Source organism: Corythoichthys intestinalis, chromosome 4 (genome assembly GCF_030265065.1).
Source record: "Corythoichthys intestinalis isolate RoL2023-P3 chromosome 4, ASM3026506v1, whole genome shotgun sequence".
Taxonomy (NCBI): Eukaryota; Metazoa; Chordata; class Actinopteri; order Syngnathiformes; family Syngnathidae; genus Corythoichthys; species Corythoichthys intestinalis.
Window position 1 is genome coordinate 43096090 of NC_080398.1, and position 17138 is coordinate 43113227.

Below are 17138 nucleotides of genomic sequence, written 5' to 3' on the forward strand. Positions count from 1 at the left end.
AGAAACAGGTTGAAAACTTCCAGAATAAATATCTGGATTTAATTAGCAAATTTATATTTCAATATTTGAACATATCTCAAATTATAATAAAATACACAATAAATACAAACTTGTTAATAATCTCTTAACTATCCAGGAACGCAAAAAAATAAACATTTGTCTTAAGACCAGAAATAACACAAAAAACCTCTTAGTCAGGGATAAACAAAAATAAATAAAAATTCAGCCTTCCTTCAGGTAAGACACTACTGCTTTTTTCCACAAGTGCAGCCAAACTCAACAAAAAAATGGAAGCTCCTTTGGGCTGCTGTAAAGCCACATAAATATACTAAAAATGAAAATTGGGGAGAAAGGGATAAACCTCGGTTCACTACATTTCTCACAGTTTATTTAACATTAACAGTAGAAAATGCATAGAGGAGGACACTTCTTTCCAAGCAGCTGCCTACTCAAGTTTTGCAGGTTAGCAAATTCACACAGTTTAATGTTATGCAAACGCTGATACAGGTCGGACTTTCATTAGCGAAATTAGTGGTGTGTTAACCACCTCCACAACGTTGACTTATTTTTACATTAAATAAGTGTCTGAAGCTGGTCGAAAAAAAAACAAAAAAACTTCTAATATCCCTCCTCTTCGAAGGGGGTGGAGGAGGCGGCATGGAGCTGGGGCTGTGAGTGTGTGTGCATGCCTGTGTGGGGGGACAGGGTTGCAAGTCATCAGCTAATCAAGCGTGCATTTGAGGGGGAAAAATGGACTGGCACACTCAGCAGTGAAAAGGGGTAAATCTAAGTCTGAATATAATGAAAATAATTCACATAATATCAATTATATCGTTACAACATATGGGGAGACAATCGAAATTACATATATAACTGAAGTCATTATATAATGAAAATAAGGTTGCTTAAAAGTTGGTGGGGACAATTTGAGCATCCTGAAAAGTTGGTTACGTCCCTACCGTCCTTATGCAAACCTACGCCGTTGTGTGCAGGTAAACCATGCACAGTAACACATTGAAGAGTTCTGATTTATGGCTATTGGCTGTTTATGACACAATGGATACATAATGTCATATTTAACAGTTGCCAATACCATTTGACAGGTGTCAGGATGTGAAGGTTTTATAGTCTGTAGAAAGGGTCACTTTCAGGTTTACCTTAAAATGATTTCACTAGTTTATGTGGTGAAAGCAGCAGCTAGTTTTTCCCACTCAACATTTCCCCTCACAAACAAACTATTGTTGATTTATTTATTTTTTTAAAAGGAACTTCAATATCTGATTTGTCTGGGTATTCCCATTTCCTCCCATAGCACAAAACAAGCACTGTATCCTGGTGGAGTACTCAGCCATCTGCCATTAATTTTTGGAGGAGACTCCAGCACCACAACAACCCAGGTATGCATAGTATGGCGTGCACCCTGACGTGGTAAATTGAGTTTCCGTTTTCCTACCCCCCACCTCCAATCCATCTCGCTCATGCAATACATTATAAAGACAGGACTCCTTTGGCTGATTTGTTGATTTTTTTTTCACAAGAATGAAGACACGCACCCCGTTATCCCAAATGATTGACTGTAAATTACACATCTTTCTACAGCAAGGATAACGTAAATGAATCCAATAAAGTGCTATTAAGTTATTAGGGCATCAACCCCCCGAGCCCCGCTCCTCCTTGTGACACTGCCTCGATTGCACGATTGGACAGATTGGTGAGCCTGGGACCTGGTGCAGGTCATCGTCAACAGCTTACTTAAACCGGTTCTTCGCCTCACCTCATTGCCAGATCAACAACTTAACTTCATGAGTTTGGGACTCCAATTTTTAGCTAAGAATCTTGTAAACCTTTTATTGAGCTAATTTTGTGCTGCTTGCCTGCTAGAGTATAGATATATTATAGTATAATGTAGTAGAGTACAGCACACCCGCCTGGCCATTCACCAGCTCGACCACCAAACCTCCCTCCACAATCTTCAGACACTATCTGCTATTCCATCAATCAGTCAATAAACTCCTTACCACTGCCAGTTTACCTCCTGTCTCTATGCTAGGGTCCCCCATTACCCCAAAACCTTGACAGAAATGGGGGGGGAAAAGTATCATTTGTACAACACAATGCACAACTCATAAAATTGAGGCCATTAGATCCTGTCTTTCAATGAAAACCAACAAATCTACAACTGGCTCTATCACAAAGCACACTTTTTGTTTCAGTCTGTTTTATTTATAATAATTTCAAATATATAACACAAACGACAGATGTATATGTACTGAAAACTGCTCAAATGCGCATGGTTGCTCAGAACACAGACTTGCATCATTTCAACCTGCTAAAGGAAAGAAAACAAAAATCTAATATGATTGTTATGACTGTGTATCCAGAGTGGATCTGATTATTTCCCAGCACTCTCATATAGACCCGTTACATTATTAAATTTTTTTTTAAAAAACAAAACATGCATCACGCTGAAAAACACATTATGAAACAAATGTTCATTCTAACAAACAAAGGATCCTATTAACTTAGCCTCCACTCACTTTGCTTTATCAATTCCCTGCTATGATGCAAACCAACTGAGCGCCCTCTTGACAGGATTGGAGAGTATTGCGAGCTGTTTACTGCATATTTTCGATAACCAGCGGGAACAATAACGGCTGAGGTAGAGGAGAAAAGGCAAGACAAGGGCAAACCAAGGTGAGAAGTAAACAAAGCCAACTGTTCTGGAATTCTGCATCATAAAAAAAGGCACTTGGAACATTGGGAACAAGGGAAAATACTGCAAAGGGAAACAATTTGGTTTCAGTTCAAATAAAAGCACATACGCTAAAAAATAAAGAATAAGGCGCATAGGGGAAAAAAGCCCTTAACATATTTGGAGAGGAGGAACCCTCAAGTTGAAATACTTAAAGTTGACAATCAAAATAATTGTGTTAAAAAAAAAAAAAAGGCATCTCGAGCAGGTGTTCATAATCATATAAAAGTGATGCATAGCCTTTAAAAACAACATTATGCCAGTCAGTGATTTAACTTGTACAAAAACCCTTCATAGTATTAGACCGTATACAGGTGGCCTAAGTAGTAGTGGTATTACATCCTTAGCTGAGTGGTCTGATTACACGACAGTGCAGATAATGGTTTTGTGCAGTTCATGTAAAACATACGATCGGGAGGAAGTTTCAGGCAATTTGCAAATTTCAAACACTTTGCAAAAGACAAAAACGCAAATCCCATTAGCCACGACATGAATGCAAAAAGCGAAAACATGAATGCAAAATGACAACGGAAGTCGGAGACTTAAAACGGAAGTGGATTCATAAGAGACGCGGACTTAAAATGGTGGATACACTTGGCTAGATGTTGCCTTGCCACCTTTCATAGGCTTTTCGGAAGTAGTCATTCAGTAGCGATTGTTGTATGACGCTAACCGTGAATGTTATCATCCAGTAGAGATCATTGTAGTTATGGCATAAAGCAGTAAGACATAATATGTAAGTATGATACTGGGTAATAATGTTAGCAGCTCACATCATACAACAATCAACATCATACAACAATCTTACCTGAATTACAACTTCTGTAAAGCTTAAGTACAGTAATATCTATCAAAGCACATCTACCATTTTAGGTCTGCTTCTGTTGTAAATTTATTTCCATGCCAACGTAAAAACACCCTATTGACCCGATAATCTGGTCAAAGGATCAAGTGACTAGCTGTGCAGCCAAAAGCACTGGAAACACACAGGATAAGTTTTGGTGGTGCGTTCACTGTTAGATGTCCGATGCCTATAGAACTTCCTGTAATCTTTCATATGTAACAATCACCCATCCATTGACTATTACTAATCCAAAAAAGGCATATTTTGTTTTGCATTACAAAAACAAAAAAGTCTCCAGAATCCTTCAGGGAATGTGTACATCCTGGTGTGTTGACATAGTTGCAAAGAGGTGTTTTATTTTAGATAAATGGACACAAAAGTTTATAAAAGTTCTGAGTGGTCCCTTCTTTTGATAGATCCCAGTGCTATAGTACGCCACTCACAAAAAGGTAGCGCTCCGGGCCTTTCAGAATAAATTCCGGTATTTAAAGATCAAACTGGATCGAGTCAGGATTGTATTCAACCATGCATGCATGTTGAACTCACTGTTTAATAACAAAACCGGGGGCAGAAAAAAGTACTGAAATATTGACCAGTCAGACTTTGAAAAGTTTAGATAAATCCGAATGAATTATATCTCAAAGACCAATATGCCAAGCTTGTTGTGAGTAGGTCAGTCCACTTCAGTGCTATATAAAGGTTGAACAGGCACATGAGTCTCATGTGATCACCTGAGGATTTATTTCATGTTAAAGGCTAGCAGGGGGCGCTCTTCCCGTCTCTGCCAGGGGCTCTTTTTCTCCTCCTCCCCATCATCTTGGGGCATATTATCCTCGGGGGAGGCGGACAGCAGCGTGCGATTGTTCCTGAGAGTCACACCGTCAGGCGGTGTCAGAGGGGGAGGAGAAGCGGGCGACAAGGAAGTCAGGGAGGGGGGCTCTGCATGGATTTGGACAATCTCCGCTTCTCCTTTGGAACCCCTGGAGTCGTACTTGAGGGTGTCCTCGTTTTCCGCCCCGTCTAGATCGTCCACGTAGACTAACTGAGTGAAGGCGGTGTTTGGCATTGTGCTCTTGGAAACCTTCTCCATTTCTCGCTCCTCATCCCGTCCCCTGCGACCCACTCGGGGCTCGTTCAGGTCCACACCCGAATCCAAGCTGGCGTCGTTGCCGCTTCCGTGCCTGCGCCCGCCGCTCGACGGACCTCCCGTGCTCGTGGAATTGCCGTGGCAACCGGCCCGCTGTAGGTCGATGTAGGAGTGTCGAATGTGAGCGTTGGAGCGGCCGTCCAGTGAGACGAACCAGGCTCGCGGGTGAAGCAGGGGCTTGCCTCCTCTGAGCTCCATTAAAGTCTTTTCAGCTAGAAGCGTGTCTTCGCTGTTGATTTCCACTAGACTCGTTTCTCCCAGTGCTGAAGGAATGGATGCCAGCTTCTCTCCGTCATCATGTTCGGCAGGGCCAGGGACGCAGTCTTGGGGCGTTTGTCCAGAAGGCTGAGAAGCATTGAGCTCGGCCTGGATGGTCTCCAATTCACTCTGCTGGTCCGTCTGCAGTAGGAGCGCCTGACCTGAAAGGGGGTGCTCCCCCGGCAAGCGCATGTAGTGAGCGGGGATGACCAGAGTGGGTCGCACCCTAGGGTAGGTTTCGCCGCCGCTCAGTAAGTCCACAGAGGCGCAACACAGCAACTGGCCCGGCCGGGATAGCGAAGGCGGCCGCTCCAGGTGGTCGACGGAGCGGGAAAGAAGGTAATCAGTGGCTCTACACTCGCCTCCTTCCCCTCGAGAGGGCGAATGTGGCGGTGAGGAGGGGGAGAGGACGACACCGCTCAGTTGATGGTCTGACAACTGACCGTGCTTGGCTGGCGATAGCCTGTCAGATACGTGGTTGCCCGATGAGCAGACAGAGACGTACGACTGACGGTAGCCTCGTTCGGTTCCGCACGACATTGCCGACTTCAGCTGCATGGTCTCCGCTGATTGGTGGCAGTCTCTGCCGCGAGGCGTCAAATTGCCGAGAGATGAGCCGTGCTGGCTGTTGCCCAGAGAAGAGCGGCTATGTTTGTTGTGCTGCATCGGGCTATGTGCGAGGGAATCGTCTGGATGCTCGTAAGAAGGCTGCTTCAACATCGGCGTGGTCATGTCAGCCTCTGTCGCTGTGGAGACAAGCTCCAACTGCACCTAAGGAGAAAAATATTCAGTCACGGAAGATCTGGTGAAAATTCAAGTTGATGTATTACGATTTCTAAGCAAACATTATAACTTACTGCCAAAAATGTGTTTAAGACCATTTTTTTTTTTGGTTTGTTTGATTAGTATCTCCTAATTGAAAATTCATGAGAATTTTAAAAAATCATTTGAATCATTTCCTGACTAAATGTTTAAGTTTCTCAACCAAATATAACTGTCAGAGGACGATAACGTAAGCATACACAAAATGCAGTTTATAAAATTTCGGTTTTATTCATTAAGCGTAAAAAGCTCTTTAAAGCTACCTGGGTCTGTGTGGAAAAAGTAAGGGTGTAACTGTAAATGTATTTGTATTGAACCGTTTCGGTACGTGGTGCACGGTTCGGAACGGAAGCGTACTGAACGAGTTTCTGATGGAATGTAACCCTTACTTTTCGAGGCCGTGAGTCGATCGGGTTACAGTTTCTTTGTGTAGATTATATTTACTCCGTCTACTCTACTATAATGAGGACCAACACGGTAAGACCGTACAACCCAGAAACGTTAACGGCGCGACAACGTGACCTCCGTGAAGTTGGCCCCCCATCAGACGCAAATTTATATAAAAATTATGTCAATCGTTTGTGCTATGATTGTGCTCGTTCGTGCTGCAAAAAGTTTCGTTTGTGCCATCATCGTTTTGCAGTTATTAAACATTGTTTTTTAGGTCATCCAGAGTTCACCCAGCCCCCCACCTGCGGCGGAATGGAACCCCGGTGGTGTCATTTGATTCTGCCTCGTTAGTGCTGGATTGTGCTGCAAAAAGTTTTGTTTGAACTGCTACGGTTTTCGAAATATTCATTAAAATGTCTAGTGATGACGTCACGCGCAGCCCCCCATCTGCGGCGGAATGGAACGGCGATGATGCCATTTTTTTCTTCGTCGTTAGTGCTGGTTTGTGCTGCAAAAAGTTTCGTTTGTGCCATCATCGTTTTGCAGTTATCAAACATTGTTTTTTTTTTAGGTCATCCAGAGTTCACCCAGCCCCCCATCTGCGGTGGAATGGAACCCCAGTGGTGTCATTTGATTCTGCCTCGTTAGTGCTGGATTGTGCTGCAAAACGTTTTGTTTGAACTGCTCCGGTTTTCGAGATATTCATAAAAATGTCTAGTGATGACGTCACGCGCAGCCCCCCATCTGCGGCGGAATGGAACGGCGATGATGCCATTTCTTTCTTCGTCGTTAGTGCTGGATTGTGCTGCAAAAAGTTTTGTTTGAACTGCTACGGTTTTCGAGATATTCATAAAAATGTCTAGTGATGACGTCACGCGCAGCCCCCCCATCTGCGGCGGAATGGAACGGCGATGATGCCATTTCTTTCTTCGTCGTTAGTGCTGGATTGTGCTGCAAAAAGTTTTGTTTGAAGTGCTACGGTTTTCGAGATATTCATAATAATGTAAAGTGATGACGTCAGTTTTCAGCGCTGCAGGCCGCACAATAGATCAGCGGAGAACGTCACTGAAACCTGCCAGTGGACGCAGTCTTATTTCTGTACGACGACGACCAAAAAATATAAACACTGTAAGTAAGCCATAATATCCTGCTGTTCAAATCGCCATTTGAACCATTCCGAGCCGGTCTAATTATTTCCATTATTTCACAGGAATAAAGAGCAGGACATGAGACCACAAGTTGCAGACTGCAGTCAAGGCCGGCCCGCTGTTTAAAAGCTTTTATTTCATTTTTATTTTTTTATAATTAATTTTTGGTATTGTTGTCATTACAATAAAGAATGTCATTTCAAAGCATTTGTAGTTTTTTTTTTTTTGCTGCTGTTCCCTCTCCTTGTCAGAGAGGCGCGTCCATGAGAGAACAATATCCTACACACTCAGAAATATATTTAACAAACTTTCCCAGCGTTATTTCGTTGTGTAAATGTTTTTATAATTCTCATAAAAATGTGTAGACTATTTAAATATTGAGTAAACTTGCATTTTTTTTCTGCCAACTGTGAATTCGTTACGAAAGACACTTTTATTTATGCACAAAGGCAAGACAAATGTGATCCTTTTGAATCTTCTGTGTCTGCAAAATCGCATATATTGTTTTTAATATTAAACTTTCCCTGCGTTATTTCATTGTGTAATGTTTTTATAATGATCATAAAAATATGTAGACTATTTAAACATTAAGAAAACTTGCGTTTTTTCTGCCAACTCGAAGAAATAAAAATAAATTGCTGCTGCGTTTTTTCCCCCGCGTCACTCCAATAAATAAAAAAATAAATTAAAAAATCGGGTTTTTCGGGCTCGGGCCTGCAAATCTAGTTAATTGATCGGGCTCGCGCCGGGTCGGGCCTCAATACCAGCGGGCCGTGTCAGGTCGGGCTGGATGTTTTAGGCCCGAACTAGGCGCTATTATGAATATCTCGAAAACTGCAGTTCAAACAAAACTTTTTGCAGCACAATCCAGCATTAACGACGAAGAATTAAATGGCATCATCGCCGTTCTATTCCGCCGCAGATGGGGGGCTGCGCGTGACGTCATCACTAGACATTTTTATGAATATCTTGAAAACCGTAGCAGTTCAAACAAAACTTTTTGCAGCACAATCCAGCACTAACGAGGCAGAATCAAATGACACCACTGGGGTTCCATTCCACCGCAGATAGGGGGGCTGGGTGAACTCTGGATGCCCTCAAAAAACAATGTTTAATAACTGCAAAACGATGATGGCACAAACGAAACTTTTTGCAGCACAAACCAGCACTAACGACGAAGAAAAAAAATGTCATTATCGCCGTTCCATTCCGACGCAGATGGGGGGCTGCGCGTGACGTCATCACTAGACATTTTAATGAATATCTCGAAAAACGTAGCAGTTCAAACAAAACTTTTTGCAGCACAATCCAGCACCAACGAGGCAGAATCAAATGACACCACCGGGGTTCCATTCCGCCGCAGATGGGGGGCTGGGTGAACTCTGGATGACCTAAAAAACAATGTTTAATAACTGCAAAACGATGATGGCACAAACGAAACTTTTTGCAGCACAAACGAGCACAATCATAGCACAAACGATTGACATAATTTTTATATAAATTTGCGTCTGATAGGGGGCCAACTTCACGGAGGTGACAACGTGGCCGCTGCGAGAACGCAGTGAAACGCGGGCGTTAAAGTCAATCAGCCAATGCACACCAGTCGCAGTGTGGCCGCGTGTTAGACGCGTCCCACAAGCGGCTCAACACGACGCACGCGAAAAGAACGGCAGAGTTTATTATTTGATGCGAGACGCGACCCTCCTGCGTCAATACTACTACCGGTAGCTAGGATCGGGCAGACCGGTCACTCGTGTAAAAATACGGTGGATCTGGTCGATTTTCAAACTAATATGCAATCGTAACCCACTTTTTGAGGCCATCAGATCTCTTGAGTGGTAGATTGGGGCACAGTTGACTTGTCTTTGTTGATTTACTGCTGTCTTCTCTGCTATAATAATAACCAACATAGCCTCGTGTTCAATACAAAACACTCCTACCACAACAAAACAAATAGCAACTAATATTCACATAGGAACTAAAGTTATACAACATAAAATATACAATATAAATGAATACTACATCACATTTGTAAGATATAAACACATAATAAAATAAATAGCCAATTTAAATAAAATAAATTTAAATGAGCTAAAACACCAGTAATTAAATAATAAGAATAATACCCAGATCCTGCTTACACAATTAAATGTATTAATTTCTGTGTGGCGCTTTAACTTGAGAAAATCCGCCAATAAAGCTTTTGAAAACCGTTCATAAGAAAAAAAAATTATTCATTGAGGCATTTCATTTGTAATATACATGTTAAAATCTTTGTCATTGGGATTGCTTTTCTCTTTAGCACAGGACTTCTTTTTTCTTCTTTCTTTCAGAAAGAAAGCTGACCTGTACGCGGGGTCTGAAAGGCAAATTGTTTTTGGATTATCTTTAAATACCCGCTACTTTTTGAGCAGAATTCTAGCTTTGTATAGGCTAACGTTCCTATTGTTTAAAGCACAAAGGTGTGTAATAAACAACTAGCACATTTATATTTTGCATTTTTCTTACTGTACCGAAAATGAACCGAACCGTGACCTCAAAACCGAGGTATGTACTGAACCGAGATTTTTGTGTACTGTTACACCCCTAGGAAAAAGTATTTTCCCAATACATAACCTTATTGACTGATAGAAAGCAACAACAGACGAGGAATAGTGATAGAAAAAAAATAACTTCATTAAGTATATATGCTATTGAACACAAGTAATGTTGCCGTCTACCTTTACCAAAGGGACACCATGTGGGGCAGGCATACCTAGTAACAAAGAGTAAGCGGGAAGATAGGACATAGAAAAGTGAGTGAACTTGTGCGTGTGCAAGCAATGTTAGTAATGTGCAGTGGGGAACCCACTTTGAGACAAATCACCTTTTGAGTATTAATCAATCAACATCCTACAATGTGTTCAGTGGTACCGAGTGATGCATATAGCTACTCTTAACGTATGTCTTAGTTGTACGGAGAGTGTGACTGCTGTGTTAAAATCACCATTTAAAAACTGCATTATGATTACTTTCTGATTGTTTGTCAGATATTTACATTTTTTTGATGAACTTTAACATTAGAGTGGGGAAGCCATACAAGAAAAGTAAGAAATTCAGACGTTAAAAATAGCTTTACACGGCACAGTAGATGAACAAGAATACTTTCTTGATACAGTGATCCCTCGGTTTCATGCTTCAAACTTTGTGCCCTCAGTCCATCACATTGTTTTCAATAAAAAAACAAAACAAAACAGATGAGCCGTCTCGAGCCGATCACGTAGTCTCACTCTCCCTCACTCCCTCCCTCCCTCTCTCTCCCGGTTCTTTGATCATCAAGCAGTGCACTGGAGTTGCTTACTTATGAAAGTTAACGATGATTGACAGATGTTTGGGTTTGAGCTTGCCGGAGACACGAACTTCGAAGTGCCACATGTGTCAATCATTGTTTAACTTGTTAAACACTTGCTGTGGTAACTCATTGTGTGTAAGTGAGCAGCTTTAGTGGACTCACTCAATGAAGCATTTAATAGAGCCAAGCATTTTTCTACTACTTTATTCTTGTTTAAAAATAAATTGTTGGGACAGTAACATGTTTAAATTTTATCATAATTATTACATTTGAAGTGCTTAAAAATGATTTATTAAAATATGTCCTACATATAGATTTTTTAAAATTATACGTCAGGGAAAAAAGTGTAAAAGTATGTCTTATATGTATCACTTTCCAATGATAAATCTGAATAAATACATTGAACCCCCCCCCCCCCACACACACACACACACACAAAACCTTCACCGTTTTTCACTTATCGCGGCAGGTTCTGATCCCCTCCCCATTAACCGCGAAAAACGAAGGATCACTGTATCGCCATTTGCCTTTTTTGCTCTCTGTGGGATTGAGCTCTGTGACAAATCTTTTCATGTGCTGTCAATAATGCAAAGACTGAGCGGAGACCAACCTCATTGTTGATGAGGTTGAGGTGGGACATAGAGGTGGCTTGATCCCTTTTGCTGGTATCCAGACCGGAGGACAGCGTAAGCTTGCGGTGAGAGTTCCGGGGCTTCAAACAACGACGCCTGAGCAACACAATATCCACAAAAGAGGAATTGGTTTACATTAAATTATAACAGTTTACATTTACCACTTTAATGCAAAAATTAACAGTGGCCGGGCTGATCTACTCAAATGATTGGCGAATCCAACTGAATTCATCAGTAAACATTTTAATATCCATTTGTTGAACAAAGTTCTAAGAACCAATTAAACACTACTGTACATTTTACATTGTTGCATATCTAAAGTAGATAAACACAAACCAAAGCAAAGCACTTATTACAGGGACAGAAAAAATTTGACAGTATAATTACACAGATCATGCACTGGCTCATAGACACACACCTGCAGTAGTACAGGAGGACACAGAGCAAACACAGAAGAATGAGCGCCATGCCTCCAAGAATGGCTAAAAGAAACATAGTGTGGTACATGCTGATGTCTTTCCCAATCAGCAGACCTGTTTAAGAGACAAAAGGTAACCGTAAACAAACGTGGGGGTAAAAATGTTTTCTTATGAAATAAAATCATTTTGGTAAATTGTCATCCAGGTGAATAGTATATGGCGGATAACACTGAGGTGACTTGAAGTTCCGCTCTGAGACCGCAAATTTGGCCAAATTTCAAAATTGCCTCATGTGCATGTGTTATACATCATTGGAAAGCTTAAAATCTCAAATTTGGGGGGAAACATTTTTGAACAGGAGGGCATTTAAAAAAAAAAAAAAAAAAAAAAAAAAAGTTTTTTAAATAGCAAAACCCTATCTGGAGGTGAGAGCACGCGAGAGCAGAATTACAGACGTCATGACTTTAACGAGATATTATCGCATACTTACCTTGTTTCGATCCAAAAACTCCATGGAGCATGTATCACTGAGTGTCAAGGCACGGCTGTGAATGGCCACAGCTGGATTTTTGGGGGATTTTATGGGTGAAACATGGTAATATAACAAGGGTCGCGATGCAGAAATCACAGACATCAAGGAGTGGTCGAGATGTTCTTTTTCATATATTTACCCTTTCAAATGTTTTTTTTTTTTCAATTTTTCTTTGTTTGGATCGATTATTTATCATCTAACATATCAGAGAAAATGCGACAGTAACAAAAAAAATACAATTAAGCAATAGTAATGAGGTAGATATCCGTGACTTTTTTACAGACACCATTTTTTTCATTGTGATGTCATTTGTTTAAAAGTTTAAAATATGCGAGTGAATAATTTTTTTAAAGTAAGTTTTTCTTTTTTCAAACGAAATATTACACATCAATTAATGATTCTAAGCTAAAAATGACATACATTTTGAATAATAAATATAATTAATTGCCTGTGATTTATAGCTGGGTTGAAAAAAAAAAGCGGTGGCGCGACATCTGTAAACGGGTGTTTCCATGACAAAACAGGCAAATTAAAAATAATTCGGGGGCCTAATGCCCCATGAATCTGCTATGGCAGCATATAGACATATTGTTCCATCAAACACAACAGTTCTGTTGGCTCAAAATAAAGCCGTTTATTTTAAAGAGGGGTGCAAGAGCAGAAACTGCTTTTTCAGCCTTGTCTGTGTTTTCCGCCATATGTCGAACAAAAGTGAATCTTACCTGACTTAAGCGGCGACATGGCTGCCACCCAGTATCCTAGCTGTGGGGCAATATAAGTGAGGACGAGTTGGTTTTCCACACTTTGCACTTGGCCCAAGCTGCTCTTTATCCAGGAACCTGCGCAAACACACACCATCATACCATTATTTCATAATCGCTGGAATCAACTGTAAGGCCATGGCACACCAAAACGCAAACATTTGATTCAAGGACACATTACCTCCAATATACACCAATCAGAGGTGGGTAGTAATGCATTACATGTACTCAGTTACATTTACTTGAATAACTTTTGAGAAAAAAGTACTTCTAAGAGTAGTTTTACAAAGCCATACATTTTACTTTTACTTGAGTAGATTTTTGAAGAAAAAATGCTACTCTTACTCCGCTACTTTGGGCTACATAAGTCGTACATTTTTCCTTTTTATTCTACATACAGTGTTAGATTTTATTTATTTATTTTTGCTAGCGATGCTATTGCCAAGAGCAGCGCTATTAATTTTACCAATGAGACGTCGCAGCAATAATCGCATGGCTCCATTACACCAATCAGACGCTAGCTTGCCGTTCTATCATCACACAAGCCTGCTCAATCACGCGCCTTTAAAGCACCGTAACAAATGAAATATTTGACATAGGGTGCTGCCCTCAACATGAATCGAAATCGCGGATTTAAAACTCTCTCCCAGTTTTTATTTGGCACTGATTGACCACGCAAAACCGGAGATATGATCATTTTAATAGTGCTTCATGACGTTTTATTTTCTCTTTCATGATTTTTGTATTTCTTTGGCCTAATGTGGTTATGTAATGGGTTATTGTAATTTGTACAGTAACATTATAACAATAGTTCATGTAGATAAGTTTGTGCTGAGAGAAAAAAAATACCATTGTTCAAAAAACAAAAACAAATATAAGCACTTACTCAAAATGTTTCTCATTACTGGAGTATCCTTTTCACTGGATACTGTTTTTACTTGAACTTGAGTACATTTTTTGGATGACTATGACTCTTGAGTACCTAATATTATTTTGAATGAAACCTACTTTTACTTGAGTAAAATTTTTGGCTTCTCTACCCACCTCTGACCCAAATACATACAAGAAAAAGTGCAAGAAACGCTCAATGTAACTTTGACTTGTGTCAGTTCTTGTCCATAGGGAGGCAGTATTTCACAAAAAATCACATTGTCACTTGCTCCGTCACAATAACTTTACCTTGGTTTATGTATAGTACAGTATAGTAATCCCTGTTCAATTGTGGATTTCAAAGAAATACTCATTTTCTGAAACTCTAGGCATGTTTTTAGAACATTCAAAGTGCTCAAATATTTTCTCAAATGGCCCCAGACCTAATAAAAAAGGCATTTAAAGTGGATATTAGATATGTTTAATGCAGTCAAATCGGCATTGTAAATGAGCAATGTGCAGTTCTCTATTTCCTTCCTCAGAATATAAATACTGTATATAAAAACGCCAAATACCTGGATAATGAACACTGAACCATGATATTTTATATGTTAAATTGATATTTTTTATGAATCCGATTAAAACAAATAAAAAATAAAAGCTACACAATTTAAGTTATTTTATTTTTTTTAAGTTGTTGCATCTCAGAACAAAAGGGCTGAGCATGTAAGTATGAAACCCTTCTTTTGACCAATAAGTCACTATACACTACATTTTGTTTTCTTATCTGAATATAAATGAGGTTTTAAGCATTTGACAGAGCAGTTTCAGTTTCTAAATGGGCATCATTACACATCTAAGGTTGGCCATTTGGAACAGTGTTGAAAATTCCTGTCTTGCAAGAAGTTTTTGTGTACCAACTGAAGTTTAGCACCAGTTTGGCAAGTTTCTACAAACAGGATCTGTCCTTGACAAACAGCACCGTGCAAGGCCCGCTCTGAAGTACAACCACAGATAAAAAGACCAAACCCCAGAAGCTGGTGTTAAGGCAAAGCCTGGCAAAAACAATCCAGAGGGCTTCCTTATAACTCAGCCAGGGTTCCTAAAGCTCAAAGCAAATCAAAATCAAGTTTTTTAAAGTCTTTTAAGCACTTTTTTGGTGTAGTCTATTACAGCCTTTACATTTTATCAAGATACTTTATGGGCAGGATTAATGCAACAGTGGGAGGAAAAAAGGGGCAATGAGCTGCAAGCTTGGCAGTGCCACATCTAAACTGCACAACACAATGAATGACTGGCGGCTCTGAAAGGAAACATTCACATGTGACTTCCCATGGAAGTCAAGGACAAAATGGTGGAGCGTGACCCTTATTCTGTGTTTGTGGGCAACATGGCACTGTAAGGCATGCACTGATCTTTAGGGAGAAAGGAAACTAAAGGGGACAGACAAAATTATACAACATGGCTAATGGGGAAAACACTTCTAATAGGAAACAACAAAAGACAAATGGAAGTAGAGATAACAGCAAGAGAGAAGAGGGAGATACTGTGTGACTCAGCACCTCCAGCAACACAGTGACACACACACACACACAATCACTGCGTCACGTGACTAGACCTCCCCACATTCATCCTGATTCTGTCTGAATCATTTCCACAAGGGAATCACTGTATGTTTCATTTGGTTAATATCAAAAAAATATATTGACATGCTTCCTTTTAACACATGGTCTGCTAAGTGCATGCTTGCCTGATCTATTAATACATACAGGCTTGTCTGTAGCGCAAGGCAAAAATGTTTACAAGGGACTGTGTGCACATGTCTATGCTGGGAACCTTTTAACATACGGACTCATTTAATTCCCAACAATCTAAAACATTTGGGATTGCTTGATGTCCTCGTTTAAACCCGTGCATTACCACAAAGCAGCGCATAGTTGCTCAGCAAAATTAAATCAGGTGTCAAGTGACTGTGTTGTTATTTATTTGGTGCGGTTGCTAAGGAACAAGGGATGTAGTTAGCAGAAGGGTCTTGGGATGGCGTCTGTTGTGGAAATACTGTGGCCATGCGCGGAGGCAACAAATGTGCATGTGTTTCTTCCCTTTCAAACAAAGCCTCTTTTGAAGAGTTAGATCTTTGTTCAAAAAGCTATAATACAATCAGTATGAGGATTAAAGCAAAGACGAGTTCATTATTGTTGACTTACAATTACAACTGTGTTTGCGAAACAAAACAAGCTCTTATCTGAAAAATGCCATGCCCCAATAATCAACTGGTTTTTATTTTCCTGATGATTGTGTCTGCTGTGTGCATCGTTATTATGTTCTGGTAGCCACATGATTTATTTGTCCCACCTAGTGCGCTTGGGTTATTATTTTTTGCCAAGTTTCAACTGAATTATTACTTGACATGACTTGACACCTCCTCCTTAACAAATGACCGTCCCTTCCCATCTGCAGTTGAGTAAATAGATGCCCCCAAATGGCCCCTATTTGCCTAAGTGCACTATGCATACAATGATCCATAGTGTGTATGCATTATCCTTTGTAGATGATAATGTTCTAAAACAACAGCTGTGGGAGCTGTTGAGTTTTCAAGCTTTGGTTTAGCATTGCAGACATGTCGGACAAAAGATGATTTCATCGCTGACTAAGCAGGTGTGTCACACTGCGAAAGAGACTGTGTGGGGCCGTTAGGCAGGACTAGCGATAGGTCTGCGCAAACCAGCGATGTTCAATCGGAATTGAAATGAGACCCCTCAGTGTACAGTATTTCTGGACTATATAAGGCGCACTACAAATGAACAAATTTTCATACATGAGGTGCACCTGATTATAAGGTGCATTAGTGCTTCAATATACTCTGGTGCTGCAACGATAAATCGATTAACTGGAGTAGTTCGATTAAAAAAAAGACTTGAATTAAATTTTGCTGCTTCGAGTATTCGGTTAATTAAAGGTGCGTGGTAATGGTTTGTTTTGAATGTGTTTGCATTTAGTTGTATTGATTTGGGGGGCGGGGGGGAATCTCTACCCTTGCCTCTACTGGCAACATTGAATATGACATAACTAATTTCACATGGCTGAATCCAGCTGCTCCCTGTTAAGACCAACATAAGCTAAGTTTTTGTTTGTGCTAATGTTTTTTAATGCATTCTTAATTTAGTTTATAGGTGTATTTAGTTTTTTTGTGGGCGGGAATATGTGTTTGAACCATTTGTTAAGAGCACTG

General features: G+C 40.3%; 1 protein-coding gene across 1 annotated transcript in view; it reads right to left on the reverse strand.

Annotated features, from left to right (window-relative positions):
• Window positions 1-69: 69 nt before the first annotated feature.
• Window positions 70-17138, reverse strand: part of fam171a1 (family with sequence similarity 171 member A1) — a 51959-nt gene continuing 34890 nt past the window's right edge. The window contains exons 6-9 of the mRNA XM_057834107.1: window positions 12998-13114; window positions 11743-11857; window positions 11303-11420; window positions 70-5772 (exon numbers count right to left, since the gene is read on the reverse strand). Coding sequence (XP_057690090.1) covers window positions 4336-5772; window positions 11303-11420; window positions 11743-11857; window positions 12998-13114 — 1787 coding nt within the window. The 3' untranslated portion in view covers window positions 70-4335. The remainder of the gene's footprint in view (window positions 5773-11302; window positions 11421-11742; window positions 11858-12997; window positions 13115-17138) is intronic.